Source organism: Odocoileus virginianus, chromosome 15, assembly GCF_023699985.2.
Source record: "Odocoileus virginianus isolate 20LAN1187 ecotype Illinois chromosome 15, Ovbor_1.2, whole genome shotgun sequence".
Taxonomy (NCBI): Eukaryota; Metazoa; Chordata; class Mammalia; order Artiodactyla; family Cervidae; genus Odocoileus; species Odocoileus virginianus.
In genome coordinates this window covers 51,561,564-51,588,735 of record NC_069688.1, presented here as the reverse complement: position 1 = coordinate 51,588,735, position 27,172 = coordinate 51,561,564, and the positions used below count along the sequence as shown (strand labels likewise).

At 45.4% G+C, this 27,172-nt stretch overlaps 1 protein-coding gene across 1 annotated transcript in view; it reads left to right on the top strand.

The window, feature by feature from the left end:
- MATN2 (matrilin 2) overlaps positions 1-27,172 on the top strand; it is a 169,292-nt gene that overhangs the window by 74,783 nt on the left and 67,337 nt on the right. The window contains 1 exon segment of the mRNA XM_070477357.1: positions 11,168-11,290. Within this exon segment, the coding sequence (XP_070333458.1) occupies positions 11,168-11,290 (123 nt within the window).

Genomic DNA, 27,172 nt, shown 5'->3' with positions numbered 1-27,172 from the left:
CTGGAAAATTCCATGGACAGAGGAGCTTAGCAGGCTACAGTCCATGGGGTCGCCACAAAGAGTCAGACACAACTGAGCGAATGAGCACAGCCCATTGACACATTCAGCAGGTAGGATGAATGTCAAAATAGCCCTGCTGAATGAAAGAAACAAGACCAGAAAACCAGTACATATTAAAGGATTCCATTTATATGAAATTTTAGAAAATGGTAACTACTCTGTGTGATAGAAATCAGCAGATGAGTGGCTGCCTGGGGCCAGGGGGAGGGGTGGGGCAGGTGGAGGGGTTATCCACGGCAACTAGGAAACTGGGGATCTGGAGGTGATGGGTATGTTATCTTGATTATGGTGATGATATGTTGCTATGTCAAATTTATCAGGTTGTATACATTAAATATGTGTAGCTTATGGTATAGTTTATATATACACACACATACACACAGACCAATGTGGTTTTGGAAGGTAAGTGGTACTGAGACAGAAGACTGCAAGAGAAGAGATCAGAGAGTCATAGAACAATCAGGGGTTGGGGAGGACGGGTTTTCTTTTAGCAAGTCAAAGAAGAGGAGAGAACTGCAGGGCTTGTGGTCTTTGGAGGATGCTAACTAGAACAGACTGCTTGTTTGGAAGAGCATGTTTGGGGCATTAGTGGGGGATGAGAAAAGGAATTTAAGCTGGAACAAATTATGGGGTGATTTGATTTCTCAAGCTGGCTTCCAGCTGCGGTCTTTGGTGGATAGAGGGGCTGAACACAGGGTGTCAGGGGGAAAACCACGTTTTAGTACATTGACCCTGGCAGTAATACATAATGTAGTATTAGATTTAGGTAGAGAATGGGTGCAGAAATACCATCTACCTATCCCCTCACTCATTCATTTATTCATTCAGTACTTATTCACTCCCCTCTAGGCGCCAGACACTCTGGTGGGGTGTGGGAGAGAAATAAGTGTGTCTCTCATATGTTGGAGATCCAAGGAACACTCAGATCTTGGCTTCCCTGGTGCTCTGCACGTGCGGAGCAGAAGGTGGACGATGCAATCAGTTTACAATTCAAATCAGTTCAATCAATTCAGCGCGTATGTTTCTTATGCCCGTGGAATTAATTAGATCATAGCAATAATCCCCACCCGGGGGAAGACTTTATGACCTAAGATGGGGAGTGGCGGGTGAGGGGTGTTTGATAACTTCAGTTATCAGAGAGGAAACCTGGTTTTGCTGGGGAAAGCAACAGCGAGTCTGGGCAAGAGCCCACACAAGTGGTTGGGTGCAGCTGGAGATGGGGGTTAGAGTTCAAGGAAGATGCCTGGCTGGATACGCTTGGGGTGGTCACTGGCCCTGAAAATGCATGGAATCTTGGAGGGAGAGAGGGAGTGCGGAAAAAGGAGGTCAGGGTCTCAGCTTTGGGGCAGCCCACAGAGCACAGAACAAGTGCAGGAAGGAGCAGACTGCGCGCGCGCACTTGAGCAGGCGGCTTTGTGGGGGCGGGGGCGGGGGCTTGTTGGGAATGTAAATTCCCACGCGGTACCTATCCCAGATCTTCGGAATCCGGGACTCCAGGGGTGTGGCCCAGGAGGATATGTTTTAACAAGACCTCCTGGGAATTCTGATCTTAAACTCGAGTTTGAAAACCACTGACGCAGCTGTTTTAAGCTAGATCACTCCCTGAGAGATGGCTGCTCCGTAGGGAGTTCATAATGAGAACGGGATGCTGTGATTGACAGCCGTTTAGAAATTGTAAAGCGCTCAGCAAGACTAGGTAGGGCCTTATTCGTTCACGCTTATTTCTAATTTCGATCAACCTCATTTGGTCAGATACACTTATGTTTTCAGGCTTTGTTTTGGGGCTTTTCCTCTTTTTCCCCTCTCAAACGGAAACTAAAATCTCAGTTCGTGAATAGGATAACTGATTGAAAAAGCATGAAGCTTTGGGGGAGGAGGGATGCGAGCAAGGCACAGCTGGAGTTTGCCCGAAAGGACAGGTTTGTTTTTGTGGGTGACATTGGCTTGCTTTTGTTTCTTCCAGCGTGGAAGCACAAAGCTGATGACTCACATTAACTGCTGAAAGTCTTTAAATTCAAACTGCAGCTGTCAAAATACGATTAGGGCTTTCAGACATAATGAAAGAAGGGGGATAGTCCCTAAAAATGCAGGCTTAGTTTTCTCAGGCTTTTGCAGAGCCCCAGCTCCAAGTGAGCTTTCGGGTTGGAGCAGGCAGAGATCCCATTTTTTTCCCAGCAGAGAGAAATAGCAGCTCTAATAATACATTTCTCTTCTCTCTCGCTGTGATAAATCATTTCTGATTTCTCCATCTCAGGCTCAATAGAAGCATGTGTGCGTGCTAAGTCACTTCACTCGTGTCCGACTCTGTGTGACCCAATAGACTGTAGCCTGCCAGGCTCTTCTGTCCGTGGGCTTCTCCAGGCAAGAATACTGCAGGGGTTGCCATGCCCTCTTCCAAGGGATCTTCCCAACCCAGAGATCGAACCCTTGTCTTTTTTACATCTCCTGCATTTGCAGGCAGATTCTTTACCACGAAAGTAGAGTGTGTCTTTAAAGGTGTTCATTTTGCTTTAACTCTAAAGGAGAGATTAGACTGTCACTGGTGTCAATAGCATGCCATGTGGCTTGTCTAAAATTCTGAAAAGTCAGTAAAAACCCTTTGATTTCATCTAGGATGATGTCAGCCGCAACCGCCACAGTCTTTGTCCCATGCTTCTTTCTTGTCCAGGGTAACCAGATGCAAGTTTTCCAAGTTCTCCGGGCTGAGGCACTGTGCCAGGCTTTCAAGATCACACATGGAGGAAGGCCCTTAAATCTAGAATGCCTGTGAGCCTCAGGGGAAACACCAGGGATGGATGTGAGCACAGCCCTGGGGCTCTTAGTTATCAAATCCTCCCTGATTTATTTCATCGGGGAGACCGAGCAGATGCAGTTTACATCCCTCCTGAAACTCTCCAGGAAGAGAAGCAAGCAGATTTTGCTGACTGTCAGCCATGTACTAACACATGTCCTCTAGCAAGGCATTGTTTGAGTTTGTTGAGATCTTTTGCTGTAAAATTCAAAATTGCCTACTTTGCTGTATCAGATCAAGTCAGCCTAGAACTCACAAACCAAAACCTAGCCACAGATACACTGATGTTGTTTAAAGTGATCTGAATCTAGTGTCCACATGTGGGGGGTTTCACAGGCACCCAATAAAGTGATATTGTATTTGAATTGTGATGTAGGCAAAATCTGGTTGGTGTCACCTCTTCTCCATGCTTAGCTAGACCTGTACTACTAAGACAATTGGCACTAGTGGTAACGAACCCGCCCACCAATGCAGGAGATGCAAGAGATGCAGGTTCTATCCCTAGATCGGGATGATTCTCCTAGTATAGGAAATGGTAACCTACTCCAGTAGTCTTGCCTGGGAAATCCCATGGTCAGAGGAGCCCAGGGTCTGCAGTCCATGGAGCTATAAAGAGCTGGACACGGCCAAGTACAAGAAAAAAGGAAGCTTATATTTGCTGAGTACCTACTATCTCTCAGGCACTTTATCATCTATATTATCTCATTTAACCCCACAATAAGATGTTTTCTCTACTTAATTATTTAACCTCTATGAAGAGTCAGTCTCACAGAAATTACTTATGTGAAGTCACACAGGTTACCTCGCTGAAGCCAGGTCTGACTCCAAAGGCAATATTCTTTTCATTCTATCTGATCGCCTCCCTTGTACCCTATGTAAAGAAACATGGGACTTCCCTGGTGGTCCAGTGGCTAAGACTCTGCACTCCCAATGCAGGGGGCCCAGGTTTGATCCTGGTTGAGGGAACTAGATCCCCCATGCCACAACTAAAGACCTGGTGTAATCAAATAAAGATTTTCTTAAAAAAAGAAGAAATATAACTGCCCCTTATCTCCTTCTCCAAGATTCAGTCCTCCTGACCCCTGCTTTTTCATATTACCTCCCTCAGGTCATGGTATATAGTAATTTTTTCTGTGAGATGGCCTTCTGACCACACTATGTAAAACAGAAGCTCCTTTCACTCCGTACTCCGACTGCTCTGTCCTGCTTTTGTTCCACAGTACTTCTAAGATCTAAGTAGTATGTGGTTTAAGCTGTTTATGTTACGTCTGGCCGCTGTCCATGGTATGTTAGTAAATGTTTAACAACCAGATCTCCCAGGGGAAAATACCCAATTTGTAATGTTCACCAGTTCCTGTGGTGTCAATACTGCCACCATGGTTGATTTCACACTAGCCACTTGGCCTTGTTGAATGCAGAGTTGGGAAGAGGTAGGCATGGTCTGTCAATGTGGGTCAGTAGGAGCCGGCTTTCCACTCGAATATCAACTCCATGGCGAGAGGGATCGACTGATTTTTTTAAATCGAGGGGTCGATTGTTTCATTCACTGTTGTTTTCCTAGCAGTTTGAACAATTTGATGAATGACTGAATTCAGTCATTCAAATATATTTTAAAAAATCGACCACATGCCAAACACCAGGCAAGTTATTTGAGCTGGAGGGCTGAACAGAACAAGCACTGGCTTCACAGGGCAGGGGAAGTAGATGTTAAATTATCAATTGCAAATTAAGTGTTATGTTGTAACTGTGGTAAGGGCAACTATGACGGGGAACTTGACTTCTAACAGGGAGTAGTCAGATAAGAGCCCTCCACCCCTGAGTACTCCAGGCTGCCTACTGTCAAGTCTGTTCAATACACATCCACTAAGCACCTGCTGTGTGAAGCGTGTGATATCACAGGTACCCTGAGAACCACCAAGACTTACCCTGTGCCCCTCAGAGCCTACAGCCTGGGTAAGAATGATGTTGGAGGAAAGCCTGACACCCCTGTGTTTCAGGTGTTGGGTCCATTCATCCATTCACAAGCACTTGATGAGCGCCTGTCGTGTGCCAGGCAGTGTGGTCGGCACCAGGGATGCAGGAGACAGCAAGACAGCTGTTTCCTTAGCTGTGAGGATTCCAGTGTCTGCAGCTGGTGGCTGGCTCCCTGATGTCACTGTCCTCTGCTGGGAGAGGAATATCTCTTGCCGGGGACAACAAGAAGAGTTTTGTTCCCATCTCACTCATCTTCCCAGGACCCAGGACCCCATACCTAGTGGACGAGATATTGTAGAACTCTAGGACCTCCCCATTGGGAGGCAGTGGGGAAGGGACTCTGTCACGGTTCGTTCAGCAGATGAACACTTATGGGGCACCATCTCCACGCGCTAGGACACTGAGGAAGCAAACTGAGTCACATTCCCGTGTGGCCGTCAGACTTGTGATCAGGTCCTTCTAATACTGTGGGATAAATACTGTGACTGAGTTTTGGTTTGTGAGTTCAAAGTGCCTACTGTGGGATAATACTGTGGGATAAATGCTTAAGTGGTCTAGTGGAGCCATGTGCAGAGAGCTCGAGGAGCCCAGAGGAAGGAAACTTGAAGCCCCGCCAACCGGAGAAGGCTTCCTGGAGGAGGTGACATCAGATTGAAGTCAGTAGTCATGAGTGGGAGTCATGGGGTAGAGAAGGCTTGAAAGGGTAATGGGAACTCTGAATTTAGTGCTTTTCCCACCCCCCACAGTTTTATCATCCTTCACTGAAATCCTCCCAGGCTGTGAGAAAAAGAAGTGCTGTTTTTCTAAAGAATAAAGAATCATCCAAAAACATCTGTATTTGTTTCCAATGAAAGCGCCCACTGCCAGAAAAACAACAAAGTTGTTTTGTCAGAACCTAGTCTGTATTTATTCCTTTGTCTTTGTTTAATTAAGTTAATCCCTCAATGGTTTCCTTTGAGACAGGACAGATCCACTAGTGGCCATAAATCCCCAACGTTCTAAAAACAGTATGAAAGGCCCAAGGCCAACTGGCAGGCCTGCTGTTTGTGGGATGTTCTTCTGGAATGCAAGCCATGATCCTCCTGTTCCTACCACACTCTGCACCCTCACGTAGCATCCAGGATCTTTCAGACACTTGGAGAGAGGTCCAAGGACAGCAAAAGAAGGGAAAAAAAAAATCAAGATTTGTTTAAAAGAAGAATGTGAGCCTGGAGAGAGTTGATCAAGGCTGACGCTTGTGTCTTTCCCTGGATGAATATGAGGACTTTTTACCTGGGAGTTTCAATGACTCTCAGCCTGGCTGCACACTGGGGTTGCCTGGGAGCTTCAGGAACACTGTTGCCTGCACCCCGGGCCCTGCTCTCTGACTCAAGGTGGTGAGCTGGGCATCAGGATTTTCCAAAGGCCCCCAGATGGTTCTGGTGGGCCGCCGAGGTGGTGCACTGCTGCTCTGATGGACGGGACCCTGCAGGGCTTCACGGACCCTTCACCCTGCACGTGAGGCAGGGCTTCACGGCTGTCCCGTCCTGGAAGGAAGGAGCACCTCGTGCCCTCTCTACCTACCCTGTGGGGGGATGTCTTGGGGGGGAAATGGTTATTGCTTCAAGATCTTGGTTCACTGCTTTTATACAATCCACATTTTTCAACCTGTTTCAATTGGGATTGGGAACTGGGTGCAGAGGGATAGATGTAGTTCAGGCTACTATGTCTGTGTGCTAAGTCGCTTCAGTCGTGTCTAACTCTTGGCAACCCTATGAACCATAGCCCATCAGGCTCCTCCGTCCATGGGGTTCGCCAGACAAGAATACTGGAGTGGGTTGCCATTTCCTTCTCCAGGGGATCTTCCCCACCCGGGGATCGAACCCGGGTCGCTTTCATCTTCTGCATTGGCAGGGTTTACTGCTTTTCAAATGGGTTCTCTTGTAACACTGATTTTTATTTTCATTATAATAAAAGCTCTTGGTACAACCTCTTGTTAGAAAATTCAAAAACAGGTAATTATAAATAACAGAAAAAAAGGAAACTCTCTCCCCTCCTTGGTAAACACTGTTAGGCAGGGTTCCTACTGGACACAGAGAAGAGGCAACGCAACTGTGGGAGCTGAGAAGGGGGACCCGGGTGGAGAAGTCCCCACCCCCACCTTCAGAGATGGGCTTGGGACTTGGAGGTTGGCTGTCCCAGTGTACTGGGCTGTCATTGTCCCGCCATCAGGAGTTTCTGCAGGGACGCTCCCCTCCTGATAAGGGAGCCTGGCGAAGGAGACACAGTAAATACGTCAGTACGTAAATGCCTATGTAATTAACATGGTGATACATGCCAGGAAGGGCTTCCCAGGTGGTTCAGTGATAAAGAATCCACTGCCGATGCAGGAGCCGTGGGTTCCAACCGTGGGTCAGGAAGATCCCCTGGAGTAGGAAATAGCATCCCACTCCAATATTCTTGCCTGGAAAATTCCACAGAGAGAGGAACCTGGCGGGCTGCAGTCCATGGGGTCACAAAGAGCCGGACACGACCGAGTGACTAAGCAGACCTGCACACACACGCCAGGAGGGAAAAGTCGGAAGTGCACAGACGTGCGCTGGCAGCCGGTGGCGTGGCCAACAGCTCTGACGGACAGCGGAAGGTCCTCAGGGCGAGAAGTTGATTTTCCCATCCGCACACACGCAAGCCAAAGCGACTTTGGCGTGGAATTCAGAAAACTGCCACTTTGTTCCCAAAGAAGTGGCTTTCATTTATCCGTACACTAAATCCTTTCCATTTCCCAGTTCTAAAATAGACTGTGATGCCACCAAACTTCCTCTTCCACAGCACAAGTCAGGGGAAACGGCCCACCTCCCCTCCTGAGACGTTCACCTTGAGTGGTCCCCAGTGGCTGGTCCCCCTCAGTGGTCCACTGATGAGCGCGGCTGACACCAGGCAGCCTGCTCCCAGGCCCTCTGCCGTCCGGGTCATTTGTTCCTTCCGACGCGCGCTCCTGCTGCTCCCCTTGGAATTCCCGGAATGGGGGTCAGCTCCCCTGTCTGTCCTGCTTTTTCCTCCACTTCTGCGCGGTTACTGTCCCCTCAGCTCCCGGTGGATCCTCTTCCTTTCCTTCGTGTCTCTTGCTTGCCTGCCAGCCTCTTCTGATTGATCCAGCTTGGGCTGGCCGTAATCCATCCCCGTTCTGAACTCCCATTGTATTGGCAGCACCTCTCTTGTGGATTTCTAGCATGTTCTATTTTGTATTTTAGTTATTTAGGGTGCATCTGATAGCTACTCTGGCTTTCCCAATCCTCAAACGGGGCTAGTTTTTTCCACATGAATGACTTTTGCATTCACTGTTCTTTCAGCCGGAAACGCTCACACATATATATATGGTGGTGGTGGTGGTTTAGTCACTAAGTTGCGTCTGACTCTTGCGACCCCATGGATAGTAGTCCGCCAGGCTCCTCTGTCCGTGGGATTTCCCAGGCAAGAATACTGGAATAGGTTCCCAATTCCTTCTCCAAGGGATCTTCCTGACCCAGGGATCGAACCAGTGTCTCCTGCAATCCAGGCAGTCTCCTGCATTACAGGTGGATTCTTTATTGCTGAGCCACAAGGGAAGCCTATACATATATATATATTAGTTTAGTTTCAGGTATGCAATATAGTGATTCAGTATTTTACATTTCCATTGTATATATTATGAAACAATCACCATAATAAGTCCAGTTATGATTTGTCACCATACTAAGTTGTTACAATATTGCCTATTATATTCCCTATGTGTACATTACATCCCAGTGGCTTATTTATTTTATAGCTGGAAATGTGTACCTTTTAATCCCCTTCACTGGTCCATATCCCCAACCTGCACCTTCTGGCAACCACCAGTTTGTTCTCTGTATCCATGAATCTGTTTCTGTTTTGTTATGTTAGTTCATTTGTTTTTTAGAGTCCACATATGAGTGAGATCATACAGTATTTGTCTTTCTCTGTCTGATTTATTTCACTTAGCATAATACCCTCAGGGTTCATCCATGTTGTTATAAATGGCAAAATTTCATTCTTTTCTATGGCTGAGTAACGTTTCATTGACTATATGTAGCACATCTTTATCCATTCATCTGTTGATGGGCACTTAGTTTGCGGCCATATCTTGGCTATTGTAAATAATGCTGCAATGAACATAGGGGTGCATATATCTTTTTGAATTAGTGTTTTTGTTTTCTTTGGATAAGTTCCACTTCTGGGTTTTATCAGAAATGTTCTTCCTAGAACTTCACCTTCCTAACCCTCAGAATACAAGCTGCATGATGGCAGGAGCCCCTTTGTTTGGTTCACACTATACCCCCAGTGCCTGGGGCAGAGTAGGTGCTTTGTTGATTCAATAAATGAAAAGTATCTGATGATTCTGATTTTTCTTGTATCTCTGGCTTAGGCTTGTAATTAACTGTAGATTTTGTCATTCTTCAATTATTCACTATGGTTTTTGCGTGTGCTGAAGTTTCTCCTGATTATTGTTATTATCCCTATATTTGGATCCATGGGAAATATCAATTGGATTTCCCAATTAAAAATATAAGATAGAAGTAAGATAGGTAAAGAGAGGAATTTGCATCTATAATTTTTTCATCTACTTCATTGATTTGGGAGTGAAAATAATTCTTTTAGCATTTTAAAACCAGAATCCTTCTTTGTGGACCTAAATGTATTTTAATCTTATGATGTAGCTTTTATTATTTTTTTAAATTAATGCATTTCATAGAGATGATAAATATGTCAGCTTTTATCTTTTATCAATTTGATATTTTATATTTATCTAAAAGTGTAATAAACTATAAAACTCAAAGACCTAGGAGGTTACATTAAAGTGTAGTCATTGGATTCAGGGATTAATCAAACTTTCTAGTGAATTAAGTTTTTACCATAGCTGTCACAGTGATAACTTTTAACAAGAGGAAAAAAAATTTTTAATGTATTCAAACCCTTTAATGCTCTCTGATTTTCTCGAACTTTAATGGTAAAGTCACTGGAAGAGCTAGTTATGAAACCAAGTCATCATCCTTGCTGAGAAATATTGTCATCACGTCAGCCAGTTTCTTCAAAGGAGAGACTGAGTCGATGAAGGATTAAAAATGCCTTTAAACTTTTCATCCTCTGATATATTTTTAGTTCTTTGGCAGTAAATGCACTACTGTGAATGTATTCTTACATTGCATTTGAATAAAGAGCCAGAGCTCAGCATCTTGTGGACACATAATAAATATTTGACTAGAATAACATTGTTAATCACCTTAGAGGAGCCTGGTGGGCTTCAATCCATGGGGTCACAAAGAGTCAGATGTGACTGCATGACTTTCTCTTCACTTCACTTCACACCATACATTAATTTCTCCCTATCTTTCTTATTTCTACCTAAATTCTTCTGGCTTCCCATTTTCCTCCTTTATTACTGGGATGCATAAGTAGAGCACAAAGGATTTTCAAACATCCTTCTGATAGAGAAATGGAATGAGGGAAAGCATGTCCAAAGAGACCAATACAGACTTGAGAATAAGGGACTCTTCCGGACCTGCCTTGTTTTTGGTGGAGTGGCAGGTCTTTTCACTGTGCTCTCTCCCAGCTTCTGCAAAATGTCAAAGACAGCGCCAGATGATCTTGGTGAGACTGTGTACGTAGGTGTGTAAATTGGTGAGACTGATTACAAAGCCTTTAGGTTCTCAGAGAATACGAATGGTACTTGATGCAGACAAGCACAAAGTCCTGCTCATGATAACTTCGGTCCTCAAGAACCATCCGTCACTCTCCTTGAAGTGAGAAGAATACATGTTGATGTTAATTTAAAATTTTCTAATGCATTTAATAGAGAAGAAAAATTCCAACTTTGAAAAATATGCTTTAATATACGCATAGGTTCCTGTGTGTGCTCAGTCGCATCTGACTCTTTGTGACCTTGGGGACTGTAACCCACCAGGCTCCTCTATCCATGGGATTTTCCAGGCAAGAATACTGGAGTGGTTCCTACTCCACTTCCTACTCCAGGGGATTTTCCCAAGCCACGGATCGAACCCCCGTCTCTTGCGTCTGCTGCCTTGGCTGGCGGATTCTTTACTACTGCACTACCTGGGAAGCCCTTACATACATAACTCACCCAACTTTTAACAGAGGTGGTCTCTGCATGGTAGGACTCCAGGTGGGGAGATTACAGTTGAATTTTCTTTTCTATTTTTTTTCTGTTTTCCAAAGTTTCCACCATGATCTTACATCGCTTTCAGTTAAGAGTTATTTTGCCAAGTGCTGTAGAGTTGCTCATTGATGGCCCTGTGCCAAGAGTCACCTCCTTCTGAGCCAAGTTCTGATGATGCCGCTCTGCCCCAGTCCAGGATCTGTGTGCGGCGGACGACCACGGCTGCGAGCAGCTCTGCGTGAACCTGCTGGGCTCCTTCGTCTGCCAGTGCTACAGTGGCTACACCCTGGCCTCGGACGGGAAACGGTGTGAGGGTGAGTGTCCCGTCCAGCTTTGCCTGATGCGGAAACACCAGGAGAGAAGTGAGAGGGGAGTCCGCGTCTCCAGCTGCTCTCCTTTGAGTTTCAACCAAGTGCTCCAAGTTCTCTGCCCTAGTTGTTAGCCACCATTTGCATTTTAAAGACTTCGTTTGTGGCTGAGGTTAGCATTTTCCCGTTCTGGGTCCTCACCAAAAGGCATATTTATGATAATCTACGTTAATAGATAGATCCATTACTGCCTCCCTTGGCAAGGACTGGGCGGATTTGCATTCAGTTTGGAGCGGGTGTCTGGGCTGGTCTGCCTTCAGTAGAGCTCAGGTGTTATATGCGAGGTCAGCTGGTGATGGGAGAGTTTGCTGAGTGGCATCTCAAAGAGGTGGGCAGCCTTCCTTCTAAGCGTGCATCTGCAGTTCAGTGACGGCCCCAGGGACCACCAGCTGTGGGTAATAGTAGTAGCAGTGTTAGTCTCTCAGTCGTGCCCAACTCTGCAATCCACGGACTGTAGCCCGCCAGGATCCTCTGTCCATGGGATTCTCCAGGCAAGAATACTGGAGTGAATTGCCAAGCCCCTTCTCCAGAGGATCTTACTGACCCAGGGCTTGAACCCGGGTCTCCTACATTGCAGGCAGATTCTTTACCATTTGAGCTATAGGGAAGACCAGAAAACAAACAGCAGCCTCAAACCCTGGCCCCAGCCAAGAAGTCTCAAGGGCAATGCTGGGAACCACAGGCAGCACAGTCAGCTGAGTAGCTTCCTACTCAGCCGACTCCACATTGCGGGGGGCCAGTGAGAAGGGGGGCGGCAGCTCATCTCTTCAGTGACAGGTAATGGTTTTCCCCGGCACCTGGAGGGCAGACCAGTGAATCCCTAATATGCACGTGGCACCTCCCAGCTTGTCTGCAAAGCCCTTTAAACTCGCACAGACTCATTCATCTTTCCACCAGCAAACAGTGCCTGGCATAGTAGGTGTTCAACAAGCTGAGCAGGGTACTTACGAGGCAGACAATCCATAAGGAAAGGAAGGAAAAGGGCTTGATTGACATCAGAACTGGAGCCTTCCTTTCTAAGTCTAAGTCCTCCATTTCTTGTTCCCTATTCCGATGTTTTCAGAGGACCTGTTCTGTCTTGCTTCCCACACACAGTGAATGATATTTTGTTTTTGCACATAGAACTTTCTGGCATACTGTGATTCATAGCTGGGGATGTGGAAGGAAAAAGCAACGAAACAAAAGTATAGGTGGGGGAAAAAAGTATAGGTGGTGGCCTATTCTTTGCAGGTGATGATGAGAATAAAATGGGTTTGTTCGCTTGCTTTTACACACTGATGGAGATGAAAACCACCCACATCAGAACCCCACAGTGGATTTGGTCTCCTAAGCCTCAGAGTTTTTTTCCCCCCCTTATCTGTCCCTGGTGACCATGATAGGTAGCAGGGTACCACATCCATTAACACTGGCAAAACAAAAAGTCAATATGGAAACACCAGCTCTTTTTCTTTTTTCTTTTTTTTTGCTACATTAATTTTTACTATGCAAGTATCTATTTTCATTGAGGAAGTGAGACGAAAAAAATCACCATTAATAGCTTGTCATATTTTCTGCTAGACCTTTCCCCACAGAAATACCTACTTGTAGACATGTTGTTAATGCTTCACAAAATGAGTCATACTCTCTATTTTGTTTCACATATTTTCCCCTGTGTGCTTAGTCACTCAGTTGTGTCTGACTCTTTGTAACCCTGTGGACTGTAGCCCACCACACTCCTCTGTTCATGGGATTCTCCAGGCAAGAATACTGGGGTGGTTACCATTTCCTCCTCCAGGGGATCTTCCCGACCCAGGGATTGAACCCAGGTCTCCTGCATGGCAGGTGGATTTCTTTACCCACTGAGCCATCGGGGAAGCCTGATTTTTCCCTGACCAGTTGTTAAACGGGTAGAAACTTTGGGTGCTGTTGGGTCAGAAGGAAATTCCACTGTTGGAAGCAAGGCCAGTAGACGAGCTTCAGGAAACAGGTCTTTGGCGTCTGGGAACTTAGGGTGAGGGAAGGAGCAGGGCAGGCCCAGAGCTTGTGTGCGTGACTAGGGTCAGGGGCAGTAGCAGCCAGGGCTGGGGCAGGGGACCTGCCTTGGCCCTTGAGAAACTAGAAGGCAGTGAGAAGCTCAGTTCTTTGGATGTTGCCAAATAATTGTCTGAGAGTTCTCTGCAGTAGAGAGCCTTTAAGTCTCTAAGGCTTTTGCTGAGACTTCTGGAGTTTGACATTTACGGAAGAGCAACAAGCATGAGAGGTGAAGCTGGGGTTGCCTGGGAGCTGTCGTGGGCTGTGTCTGTTAGAACGCGCTTTGCTCTCACTGCCGCCGTCAGCACGTAAGAATATCTGCCTTCCTCGGAGCCGGGGTCAAGCCGAAGAAGGGGAGAACGGGAGAGACTATGCGTGACCCTGGCTTCATCCATCAGTTGTTATCCTCATCCTCGTCAACCAAATATTTGACCCGTTAGAAGCTGAGTGTGCAATGATTGAATGGCCGTGGACCTCTGTTGCCAGTTACTTTGGTTAGGAGACTGAAGACAATTCCAAAGTGTGAATTGCTGCTCCGTGAGGCTATGCTGAGTACAGAGCAAATGATGGAGATGTTAATAACAGAGGCTCCAGAAGGTCAGAGAGGAGGGAATCCTCATGGCCAGCGTGGGGAAGATCTGGGTGAGGAAGGAAGGGTAGCGACTGGACAGATATCCAAGGCGAGGGGAGACATGAAGGGCAGCGATAGTGTAGAGGAGGCCATGCTCTCAAAGCTTGAGGACTGAGACCACATGTGTGTGTGCATGTGGTGGGGGAGGGCAGCAGACAGAGATCTAGTAGATAAGAGAGAGACTGTCACAGCGAGAATACCAGATTGAAGGCTATAACCAGGAGACACCAGTATGAAGGGACTTGTCAAAGATGGCAAGCCGGGTATTATTGCAGCAGGAAATTCAGAGGAGAAGCAGTGGCTGCTAGCGACCCTGGGGGCATTCCTTTAGCCCCTGCTCTGGGTGGTCTGGATGCAGATGGGCAGAGAACGATATGACTGTGGGGACCATAATCCCAGTTCATCCAGAGGGATCCCAGTTTATGGCTGATGGCTCAGTTCCCAATAATACTCTCTCTCACTTTCAAAGGGATTCCATTCTGAATGAGAGATTATAAGGTCACCCTAGTTAAGGTCAGCCTGACTCAAACAGCTGAAAAGACTAGCTCTGCTGAAGTGGAGAATTCCTGCAGGTGTGAAGTAGGAGATGAAGTTGAAGACATCAGGTGGAACCAGCATGTTCAGGGCTTTGAACACCAGGCTGAAGAGTCTGAACTTTATCTCTGATAAAGAGTTTCTGATCGGGACTGATAAAGGCAAAGCCTCATTTTAGGAAACTCAGTCTCATGGTGCAGGGCAGGATGGATTCCAGAAGGAAGACAGAAGGCCAGAAAGACCGATTAGGAGACTATGATAGTGGTGGGTGACCAGGGCCAGATTTGAGTAGCAACTGTAGAAATGCAGAGAGAAGGAAGGGGTTGAGAAATGAAAGGAGGTGCAGGAATGAAAGAAGGTGTGATGAATAAAGAAGAGGAGGAAAAGTCACAATCAAATCCTGGGTTTGAGCTGCCATGATTCTGAGAGTGATAGTGAGAGTGATGAAAGAGTGATGGAAACAGATTTTTTTTTTAATGTTTTCATTTCGGGCTGTGTCAGGTCTGAGATGCTGCACGCGGGCTCTTTGTCGCATGGACTCTAGTTGTGGCACACGGGCTCAGCAGTTGCCCCGAGGCATATGGGATCTTAGTTCTCCATCCAGGGATCAAACTCAATCCCAGACATTCGAAGGCGGATTTTTAACCCCTGGACCACCAGGGGAGTCCTGGGAACAGATTTCTTAGAGAAGATAATGAGGATACGGTGGGTTTCAAGCTGAGGTGGGACACCTGCAAGGACACGAGGAGAGGGAACAGAGGCATCACCAACGCCAGGAGGAGAAGGGGGACCAGTGGAGCAGGCAGGAGGCAGCACAGCCATTTCCTTCTGAATTTCCATTTCCAGCGTTCACTTCTGTGTTTGTTTTGAAAGCGTCTGGACCTTCGACACAGTAAGACCTGGGCTCAAATCCTAGTTCTGCTACTTGCTAGTCATCTGTCATTTTATTTCCGAGCCTTGGTTTTTCTCAGCTGTAACACAGAGTAATAATACCTACATCATAGAGTTGGTGGAATTAAATAAGATAACGAGTACAGTTCCTAATACACTTGGGCAATTGTTGTGGTTATTGTTATTACAACACATGTGATCACCCTCATTGTTTCCTGGATGCCATGAAGTGTGGAGTTAGGAGAGAGTGAAGCCTGAGCCTTGGGCTCAGTCATGTGCAGGGAGCAGGAAGGGGACGTGGGGACAGGGAGGATATCCGCGAAGAAACCGCCTAAGGTGGGGATGGAGGAGTTGGGGCGAGTTGGGCGGGAGAACCAGAAGTCATGGACTAAGATGCGAAAGAGAATTTCTAGGCCAGGTCAATATTTGTGTCATGCCCCAGCGAGGCCAAATGGAACAGAACTTAGAGAAAAAGCCACCGAGTTGAGTCACTGGTAATTCATCTCAGCTGACATTTCCAGACTCTCTGCCAGGCACTCTGCTAGGCATTAGGGACACAAAAATGACCAGGAGGCCGTTGCTAATGATCAAGAGGGGTGAGGTAAAGGGCAGATTTCAAGGGGGGAGCAGCAAGAGGGTGAGAAAGTGGGGACAGCAAATCTAACCTCATTTGAGGAGGTTTGGTAGAAATTCACCATGACCCGCTACTGGTGAATGGACCCCATGGGAGTACTTTGACTCATCCCAGAATTATGACTGTGACTGCATGAAAAGTCAGTTCTGAGCCAGGCTCAGGACCTTTTCGCCAACATTTCCACACTTTCTGAGTTAGTGGAACCTTAACTTCAAGTGCTAGAGTTCCATTTTTTCTAACTGCTCATTTAACTCTGGATAGAACTGAAATTGTTTCAACATTCAGGTGATCAAGGGTGGATTACTCACTAAAGAAAGTCCTCATTTTGCTTTAGTGGAGTCGGTATTTGTAACCCAGCAGCTTCCACTAAATCTGTGTTAATTTCCATCCAAAACTGTACATTTTTCAAAGATCCTTAGGCTTCTATAAAGCAGTTTAAGGGCAGAGTCTGTACATTTTTATGAAAAATTTCCTGGTCCTTTACATTTTTCATCTATGCCTGATTCTAGAGTAATTTTGGCTAGCAAATTACCTTAATTAAGCTCTGTCTTTGAGGGTAAATTTGTTGCTGTACTTGCTCTTCTGGTATTTACTTACTGCCTTGTCTTTTGGGATAACTCGGGTCCTGTTTTTCATCTTACCTGCCCAAGCAGATTGTAAACCCTTGGGGTGAAGAGGGTGCAGAAGCCAATTCCTTTAATTTTCATCTTTCACAGAGTAGACTTGCAAAATGTTTTTCTTGAAACATTAACTAAGATTGACTAATCACAATCTCAAGCATTCGTTTTTCTAAAAAAAGCTTTTCCCCTTGATTAGTTTCTAAATTACAAAATCAATTTTTGTTTATTAAAAAAATTCAAAGTACATACAGATGTGAAAGTGAAAGTCGCTCAGTAGTGTCCAACTCTGCTGACCCCGTGGACTGTATTCTCCCCATGGAATTCTCCAGGCTAGAATACTGGAATGGGTAGCCTGTCCCTTCTCCAGCGGATCTTCCTGACCCAGGAATCGAACCAGGGTCTCCTGCATTGCAGGTGGATTCTTTACCAACTGATCTATGAGGGAAGCCCACATATAAAGCCCAGATTTATATGAAATCAAAACCTGAAAGACGTTCCTCCTTAATTTCACTCCATGGAGATAATCACCACTGAAAGTTTGACCTCTCCTTCCTGCCTTTCTTCAAAGATGTCTTACTATCTTATGATGCTCTTTGCTCATCATTACATCCAGAGTTTAGCACGATGCTTGACACACAGCCATTGCTCAGTAAATGGTTGTGGAACAACTGAGTGGTATTAAGGTATCTCTTTACTCCCAAATTAAAACCTTATTTTATTAGGCAGGCAATGTGATAAAAATATAATTTATACTTCTTGGGGGCAGGAGGAGAAGGGGACGACAGAGGATGAGATGGCTGGATGGCATCACCAACTTGATGCGCATGAGTTTGAGTAAGCTCCAGGAGTTGGTGATGGACAGGGAGGCCTGGCGTGCTGCGATTCATGGGGTCGCAAAGAGTCAGACACAACTGAGCGACTGAACTTAACTGAACTGAATGTTACGAAATTCCAGGACCTGTGTGAAACATTTTATATATACCTGAGACCATCCTTTAAGTAGGTACTGTGGTCATGCATATTTTATAGGTCTCTTCACCTGTCTGTTTCAGAGACTTCATCTGTAAATTGAGGAGAACAATACCTACCTCCAAGGGTTGTTGTGAGGGTGAGATGAGTTAATACATCTCTACTACATAATCTAATACACAGTCACTACTCTGTAGAGACCTATATAGGAAAAGAATCTAAAAAAGAGTGGGTATGTGTATAACTGATTCACTTTGCCATACACCTGAAACTTACACAACATTTTAAGTCAACTGTACTCCAATTAAAAATTTTATGTATATGGCAAGCACTTGGAACTGTACTATACATGGGTAATTGATACACATACCCTGAATGATGGTGGCATGTAGCACTGGTATTTAGGATGCTGCTACTGCTGCCTTCAAAACTCTCCTTTTATATTCTTCTATGCCAGTCACCTTCAATGAGAAGGGAATGCTAAGTCGCTTCAGTCGTGTCTGACTCTGAGCAACCCTATGGACTGTAGCTCACCAGGCTTTTCTATCCGTGGGATTCTCCAGGCAAGAACACTGGAGTGGGTTACCATGCCCTCCTCCAGGAGGGAATCTTCCCAACCCAGGGATGGAACCTGCGTCTCTTTCATCTTCTGCAGTGGCAGGCAGGTTCTTTACCACTAGCGCCACCTGATGGCTGATATTTACTTTGGTGACAAGGGATGGGAGGATCAATCTTTATATTGAAAGTCAAATTTTTACTTCATCAACTGACTCCCCATGCTTTAAGCTTGATTTCCCATGAATGCAAAGGTTTCTCCATGCCTTAGTTTGCGAGGCTGCCGTAACAAACTACCACAGAATGAGTGGCAATAGAAGTTTGTTTTCCCAGTTCTGGAGGTTAGAAGTGCAAAGTCCTCGTGTCAGCAGGGTTGATTTCTTTTGAGGTCTCTCTCCTTGGCTTGCCGCTTCTGTATGTGGTCTTATTTCAGTGCCCAGGCATCCTTGGTGCCTCTATGCATGTGTCTAAATTTCCACTTCTCCTGAGGACACCAGTCAGATTGGATTAGCACCCACCTTAATGGCCGCATTTTAACTTAATTACCTCTCTAAAGGTCCTTTCTCCAGATGCAGTCACTGACTGACCAACTGGGGCTTAGGACTTCAACAAATGAATTTAGGATGGGACATTCAGCCCAGAACACTTCCCTGTTGTCATCAAAATCAATAGGAAACTTTCTCTGAGTTTTAAACTCCCACATATAGGAATCCAGTCATGCCCTGGGAAAGGGGTTTGTGAAGCTGCCTGTGCGTGTAACTTATATATATTCAGCAAGTAAATTGGTTCTACAATTTCTCTAAATGACATACTCGGTTTTTCTTACTCTGTCATCAACAAGCTAACAAACCCAAATGCTACTCTTTAAAATATCCTGTTTCTAGTAAGGCCATCCTCTTTGCAGACTAATCCCTGCTGAGGAGACCTTGGAATTCAGCTAGATTATAAATCAGAGACTGTCAATCTTAGGCTTTATTACCTGGCACCAAGTATGGTTTATCCTTGGAAACAGCTCACATGTGAGGCAGAGATTGAACACAGCAAGCCTGGCTTCCCACCCCGAGATCTTAGCACTCTGTGATCCAGGGGGGCAAAGAGCTGCATACAGCCAGAGACTTACTCTTTCCGGTTGTTTCAGGCAAAATGACCAAGGAAGGATTTTGTTGAAGTAAGAGAGGACTTGGAACAACAGAGAATCTCTTGAGTTACACACACCAGTCACCTCCATACATCCACCCCCTAAACTTGGCATCTCTCTTTATAAGTACAATTTTACAACTAAGGAAGTTGTGCAAAGAACCTGTAACATGCAGTGAAGGATGACAGAGTTGAATGGACTGGAACTCTCTCAACCTTAAGAAGCTTTTAGGATCACGTGGGCTCCTCCACGTCTCACAGTGGCCTCATCTGCTGTCCTCAGAGGCCTGGCAGAGAGCCAGTACAGTTCAGTTCAGTCGCTCACTCGTGTCCGACTCTTTGCGACCCCATGAACCGCAGCACGCCAGGCCTTGCTGTCCGTCACCAACTCCCAGAGTTCACCCAAATTCATGTCCATCGAGTCGGTGATGCCATCCAGCCATCTCATCCTCTGTCGTCCCCTTCTCCTCCTGCCCCCAATCCCTCCCAGCATTAGAGTCTTTTCCAATGAGTCAACTCTTCGCATGAGGTGGCCAAAGTATTGGAGTTTCAGCTTCAGCATCAGTCCTTCCAATGAACACCCAGGACTGATTTCCTTTAGGATGGACTGGTTGGATCTCCTTGCAGTCCAAGGGATTCTCAAGAGTCCTCTCCAACACCACAGTTCAAAAGCATCAATTTTTCAGCCCTCAGCTTTCTTCACAGTCCAACTCTCACATCCATACATGACCACCGGAAAAACCATAGCCTTGACTAGACGGACCTTTGTTGACAAAGTAATGTCTCTGCTTTTTAATATGCTGTCTGGGTTGGTCATAACTTTCCTTCCAAGGAGTGAGCGTCTTTTAATTTCATGGTTGCAGTCACCATCTGCAGTGATTTTGGAGCCCAGAAAAATAAATTCTGACAGTAGGTGGCCCTCAAATCAAAGTGGGATTTTGACACCTTTAGGTTTTGCAGGCCTGGATCTTGGGACCCAGGAATGCTTGAGTCCTGCCTTGCCATTCTCTCCTCTCCCTTTCGGTTCCCCCAGAGAGCTGTGCACACGAAAAACAAAACCAGCAGGAAAATCAGAGTCCAGAAGAAAGCTTCTTGTTTTGTGAGATCAGCTGGTTGATTAGAAATGTCATTCAAAGAGCAGAATCATGAAAAGTGCATATCCAAACCTACCTGAAGTGTTTACATTTTCTTCAGAACACATAAATCTGCTTTTAATAAAAACTTATTTTGATTACACTTCCCAAAATGACTAATTTTAAGTTCATTTAAAAAATATGGTTTCAAAACATATTTCTTGCATAAACATACCCATAGTATGTTGTCTATGGTTTTCAACTTTGATTTCTTTAAACTGGAGCAAGAACTTGAAGACTTCTGTAAAGCAGTCTAAGGGCAGAATCTGTAAAATTTTTATGAAGTTTTCCCTAGTCCTTTACATGTTTCATCTATGCCTGGTTCTAAAGCAATTTTAGTTAGCAGGTTATGTTTAAGTGCCAAAAGCTTTCCAACTGGTTTTTATTTTTTAAAAATTCGATCTGTTTTAGTGCTTACTTATATACTTAGTTTTTATAGTATTTCAATTAATTACAAAAAGGTGTACAAATAGTACATAGAAGTTTGGAAATAAAAATAACTTTGATTCATTTTAACAGTGATTTTAAAATTTTCACATGCATCACTGTCATCTAGAGAACTTACTAAAGCATATATTCCTGGGCCCCATACACAGTTTCTGATTTAGTATGTCTGGAGTGGGGCCTAAGAATTTGCATTCCTAACAAGTTCTCAGCAGTGGCCACGGAACTCGAAAAAGTCAGTTTTCATTCCAATCCCAAAGAAAGGCAATGCCAAAGAATGTTCAAATTATCATACAATTGCACTCATTTCATATGCTAGCAAGATTATGCTCAAAATCCTTCAAGCTAGGCTTCAGCAGTACATGAACTGAGAACTTCCAGATGTACAAGCTGGATTTAGAAAAGGCAGAGGAACCAGAGATCAAATTGCCAACATCCGCTGGATCATAGAAAAAGCAAGGGAATTCCAAATATTTCTTCCGCTTCATTGACTATGCTAAAGTCTTTGTGTGGAACACAGCAAACTGTGGAATATTCTTAAAGAGATGGCAATACCAGACCATCTTATCTGTCTCCTGAGAAACCTATATGCAGGACAAGAATCAACAGTTGGAACTGGACATGGAAAAACAGACTGGTTCAAAATTGGGAAAGGACTATGTCAAGGCTGTATATTGTCACTTGCTTATTTAACTTAAATGCGGAGTACATCATGCGAAATGCCAGGCTGGATGACTCACAAGCTGGAATCAAGATTGCTGGGAGAAATATCGACAACCTCAGATATGCAGATGATACCACTTTAGAAAGGCAGAAAGTTAAGAGGAACTAAAGAGTGTCTCGATGAAGGTGAAAGAGGAGAGTGGAAAAGCTGGCTTAAAACTCAACATTCAAAAACACTAAGATCATGGCACTTGATCCTATGTGCCATGAAGTCCCATCACTTCACGGCAGATGGATGGACAAAAAGTAGAAACAGTGACAGATTTTATTTTCTTGGGCTCCAAAATCACTGTGGATGGTGACTGCATCCATGAAATTAAAAGATGCTTGCTCCTTGGAAGAAAAGCTATGACAAACCTAGACAACATATTAAAAAGCAGAGGTATTACTTTGCCACCAAAACCCCATATAGTCAAAGCTGTGGTTTTTCTGGTAGATATATATGGATGTGAGAATTGGACCATGAAGGAGGCTGAGTGCCGAAGAATTGATCCTTTCGAACTGTGATGCTGAAGACTCTTGAGAGTCCCTTGGACTGCAAGGAGATCCAACCAGTCAATCATAAAGGAAATCAACCCTGATTATTCTTTGGAAGGACTGATGCTGATGCTGAAGCTGAAACTCCAATACTTTGGCCACCTGATGCAAAGAGCCAGCTCTTTGGAAAAAACCCTGATGCTGGGAAAGACTGAGGGCAGGAGGAGAAGGGGACGACAGAGGCTGAGATGGTTGGATGGCATCGCTGACTCAACAGATGTGTTTGAGTAAGCTCTGGGAGATGGTGAAGGACAGGGAAGCCTGGCGTGTTTCAGTCCATGGGGTTGCAAGGAGTAGGACATGACTTAGGGACTGAACAACAACAAGTTCTCAAGGGAGGATTGTTGCAGCTGGGTCACCACCACATTTCGAGAACTGAATAAGCATGCAGCAAGTCAATAGGGAAAGTATACAGGTGCTCTGGGACATGTGTTCCTCCGAGGCTGCCATATAAGCATGCAGCTCAGCCAACGAGAGATGTGCACAGGTATTTGACAGCACAGCTATTTGAACAGCCTTGAGCATTTAGCATGTTCTGGGCATCAGGTCCCATATTTTTCAGAGGGAATGAAAAGCAATGACCGATCAGAAGTTGGTTACATGGCAGTCAATTAAAAGAGCTTCTCCTGTGCAACTTTATTAACACCTGATTCAACATTGGATACCCTATTCTAGAACATTCTGGGGAAAAAAAGATGAGATTGGAATATGTGGCTTAGACTTCAGGCCCAAGCAAAGCTTCTGGTCTCTCCCCAGTCTGATACGGGACCAGCACACCCAAGTGTCTCTCTGAGGGACAAAGATGGCTGGGCTCAGAAATTCCAGAGAGAGGTAGTGTCTGAGTTTTAGGCTTTTAGGTACAGTGACGGGCCCACTCATCACTGTGGTACTGTCAGTGGCCTGGAACATGGAAGTCAGATAGATCAGCAGCTCTTTCTGTGGAAGGGACACTGTTGCTGGCAAAATCTTGGCTTTCTCTGCCCACTGAAGCCAAATAAAAAATTACAGAGACAGAATTTGGAGGAAATAGGAAGGTGGATTTAAGCTAGTGGAGAGGGGAACACAGTAGGCTGATGCCTCAAAAACTGTGCCCCTCCTCCATGAAGAGTCTAGAGCCTTATATAAGATGAGGGCTTGCAGCCAGGAGTCAGTGATGAGGAACTAAGGTGATAGGATCTTGATTTCTTCCTCTCGTATTGTTTCAAAGACTGGCCCCGTGACAGTAACCCAGTGATTCAGTCTGGCAGTTCGATGACTCTGCAGCCTTCTTTCTGATGTATTACAAGGGAAGGGTGTTGTAAGGGTAAGGGTAAACACCAGATTCAGGATGTATTTATCTTAGAATTAAAGGAAAATAAGTGTGAAGTGTGTAATTCCTGCAGAATTAGGGGGCAGAAAAGCAAACTTAGTTACAGACATGCAGAGTTAGGAGCAGTTAAAGTGTAAAAAAAAAAAACAAACAAACAAACTAGGAATGTTCAGGCCAACTCACTGCTCTCTTTATCTTCTTTGTTCTCAGGAAAGGGAAAGGAAAAAACCTCATTCCTCTTTTTTTTTCCTTTTCACTGCAGCAACACTAACAAATGGGTAACCTGAAGTGGGCCCAGCTAGCTGACAGCAGACAGCCGTATCCAGGGTTGGGAGATTTTCAAGACAGCAGCTGGGGCTCAGGGTGAGGAGGTTGGACGTGGGGAGTTGTTGCTATTCAGTCACCCAGTCGTGTCCAACTCTTTGTCCAACAGGGTGACCCCATGGACTGCAGCACGCCAGGCCTCCCTGTCCCTCACCATCTCCTGGAGTTTGCCAAGTTCATATTCCTTGCATTGGTGATGCCGTCCAGCCATCTCATCCTCTGATGCCCTCTTTTCCTCCTGTCCTCAATCTTTTCCAGCATCAGGGACTTTTCCAATGAGTCGTCTGTTCACATCAGATGACCAAAATACTGGAGCTTCAACTTCAGCCTCAGTCCTTCCAGTGAATATTCAGGGTTGATCTCCCTTAAGATTGACTGGTTTGATCTCCAAGGGACTTTCAGGAGTCTCCTCCAGCATCACAGTTTGAAGACATCAGTTCTTTGGCGCTCTGCCTTCTTTACGGTCCAGCTCTCACAACCGTATGTGACCACTGGGAAGACCATAGCCTTAACTATACTGACCTTTGTTGGCAGAGTAATGTCTCTACTTTTCAACACACTGTCTAGGTTTGTCATCGCTTTCCTGCCAAGAAGCAATCATCTTCTGATTTCACGGCTGCACTCACCATCTGCAGTGACTTTGGAGCCCAAGAAGAGGAAATCTATCACTACTCCCACCTTTTCCCCTTCTATCTGCCATGCAGTAATGGGGCCGGATGCCATGATCTTAGTTTTTTTAAAAAAATATTTAGTCTTAAGCCAGCTCTTTCACTCTGCTCCTTCGCATTTTAGTTCCTCTTTCCTTTCTGCCATTAGAGTGGTATCATTGCATATATGAGGTTGTTGATGTTTCTCCCACTGGTCTTTATTCTAGCTTGTAACTCATCCAGCCGGCATTTCTCATGATGTGCTCAGCGTATACGTTAAACAAACAGGGTGACAGCAGACAGCCCTGTCATACTCCTTTCTTAATCCTGAACCAGTCAGTTGTTCCATACAGGGTTCTTGACCGCATACAGGTTTCTCAGGAGACAGGTAAGATGCTCAGGTTTTCCCGTCTCTCTAAGAGCTTTCCACAGTTTGTCATGGCCCCAGTCAAAGGCTTTAGCATAGCTGATGAAACAGAGATAGATGTTTTTCTGAAATTCCCTTGCTTTCTCTATAATCCAGTGAATGTTGGCAATTTGATCTCTGGTTCATCTTCCTTTTCTAAAGCCAGCTTGGACATCTAGAAGTTCTTGGTTCGCATAATGCTGAAGCCTAGCATGCAAGATTTTAAGCGTGACCTGGCTAGCATGGGAGATGAGTGCAATTACACGCTAACAAGTGGGTGACCCGAAGTGGGCCCAGCTGACAGCAGACAACCATGTCCAGGGTTGGGAGAATTTCAAGACAGCAGTTCAGGCTCAGGGTGAGGAGGTTGGAGGTGGGGAGTGTCTCCTGCTGATACAGGCTAGTGTGGGCTACAGCAAGGCCGGTCCTGTGGCGTGCAGCCTGGGGCACGTTCCAGGGCTTGGTGTCCTTGACCTCTGTGCCCTGAGTGTCCCCAGCTATTCATTTAATGATACATTAGTTCTTGAAAGCTGATACGTTAACTTTTAGAAAGATCTGGTGCTAGCTCAGTATTTATGTTTTGACTCAACTCCGGCAACTGGCTGACATCCATGACATTCAGATCCTGAGACTGAATGCACTGTTCCCACAAAAATGGCTTGTGTGTTAAAACCACAAGTATCAGGCCTTATTAGAATTCTTTAGGGAGGGACAGTAGAAAAAACACCTTAACAGAAACTTAATGAAGCCTGGGAGCAAAGAATAAACACAACACACATTATTAGCCTTTAAAAATCTTTAGCTTTTCCCTTTGTGCATTTTGATTACTGTGTTTGTATGTCATTATGTTCTCAATGCCTGGTTTTGCTTTTAAAAACTGTACATGTGCATTAATTTGCAGATTCGATTTCCTTGTTCTTATTTACAAATTTTTTGGTATTCGGATAGCCTAAACCGTTATTTAGAGGGAAACATTTTTAAGGAAAAAAAAATCCATAATCCTACCACCTTAACACATGAAGCAAAGCATTTTTATTTTTAATTTTCAGGTTTTGCCTTAGAGCTCTATTGAAAGTGGATATAATCACCGTAAATATACAATTTTCAAATCTACTTTCTTCACCAGATTTTGTTTTCCTATTTACAGCTACGTTATGCTACCTACTACCCCAAATGGGACTCCTGAGCGTTCCCTACAAAACCCACCCCACTTGCACCTTCCGCATCCCCGAGTCAGCCTGAATCCCTCTCTTTTTCCCTTCATCTCTAATCTGAAAGGAATCTGACTGGCCCCACTTCCAACCTGGTGTACTGTCCCCTAGGGTTGCCATAACACAGGACCACAAACCGGTGACTGGCAACCACAGAATTGCATTGTCTCCTCGCTCTGGGAGGTAGGAGTCTGACAAGGCGCTGGCAGGGCCGCGACCCTCTGAAACCCGTGAGGGAGAATCCTTCCTTGCTTCTGACGGTGGCTGTTGGTCCTCGGCACTCCTGAGCTACCGCAGCTTGCTCTTGTATGTCTTCACATGGCGTTCTTCTCTTCCTATAAGGACCTGGATTTGGAGAGGAAAAGGCTACCCACTCCAGTGTTCTGGTCTGGAGAATTCCATGGACTGTATAGCCCACGGGGTTGCAAAAAGTCGGACTTGACTGAGCGACTTTCACTCACTCACCCTGGATAGGCCCCAGACAGATGACCTCATCTTAACTTGATTGTATTTGCAGAGACACCAGTTTCCAAATAAGATCACATTCACAGGTACCCGGGCTCAGGACTTCACCATAACTTTGTGCAGGGGGTGGGGACACACAAGTCCCTAGGAAACGCCCAGAACGCCACGCCCTTCTCTCTTCCCCACCTCCTTCCCACCCTGTGCTGGTTAAGTCTCCCTCACCCTTTCCTCCCTGGAATTATTACAGTAACTTCCTAACTGGTTTTCTTTCTCTGTTTTTCCTTCTGGCTCTGCTGGGTCTTTGTTGCGGTGTGCGGGCTTAGTTGGCCTTAGTTGGGATCCTGGACTTCCCAGGTGGTGCTAGTGGTAAAGAACCTGCCTACCAATGCAGAAGACTTAAGAGATGTGGGTTTAATCCCTGAGTCGGGAAGATTCCCCTGGAGGAGGGCACAGCAACCCACTCCAGTATTCTTACCTGGAGAATCCCCATGGACAGAAGAGCCTGGCAGACTGCAGTCCATGGGGTCACACAGAGTCAGACACGACTGAAGTGACTTAGCACGCACACACATGTGGGATCTTAGTCGTGCCCCCAGAGAGGAACCTGCATCTGCAGCACTGGAAGGCAAATTCTTAACCACCGGACCA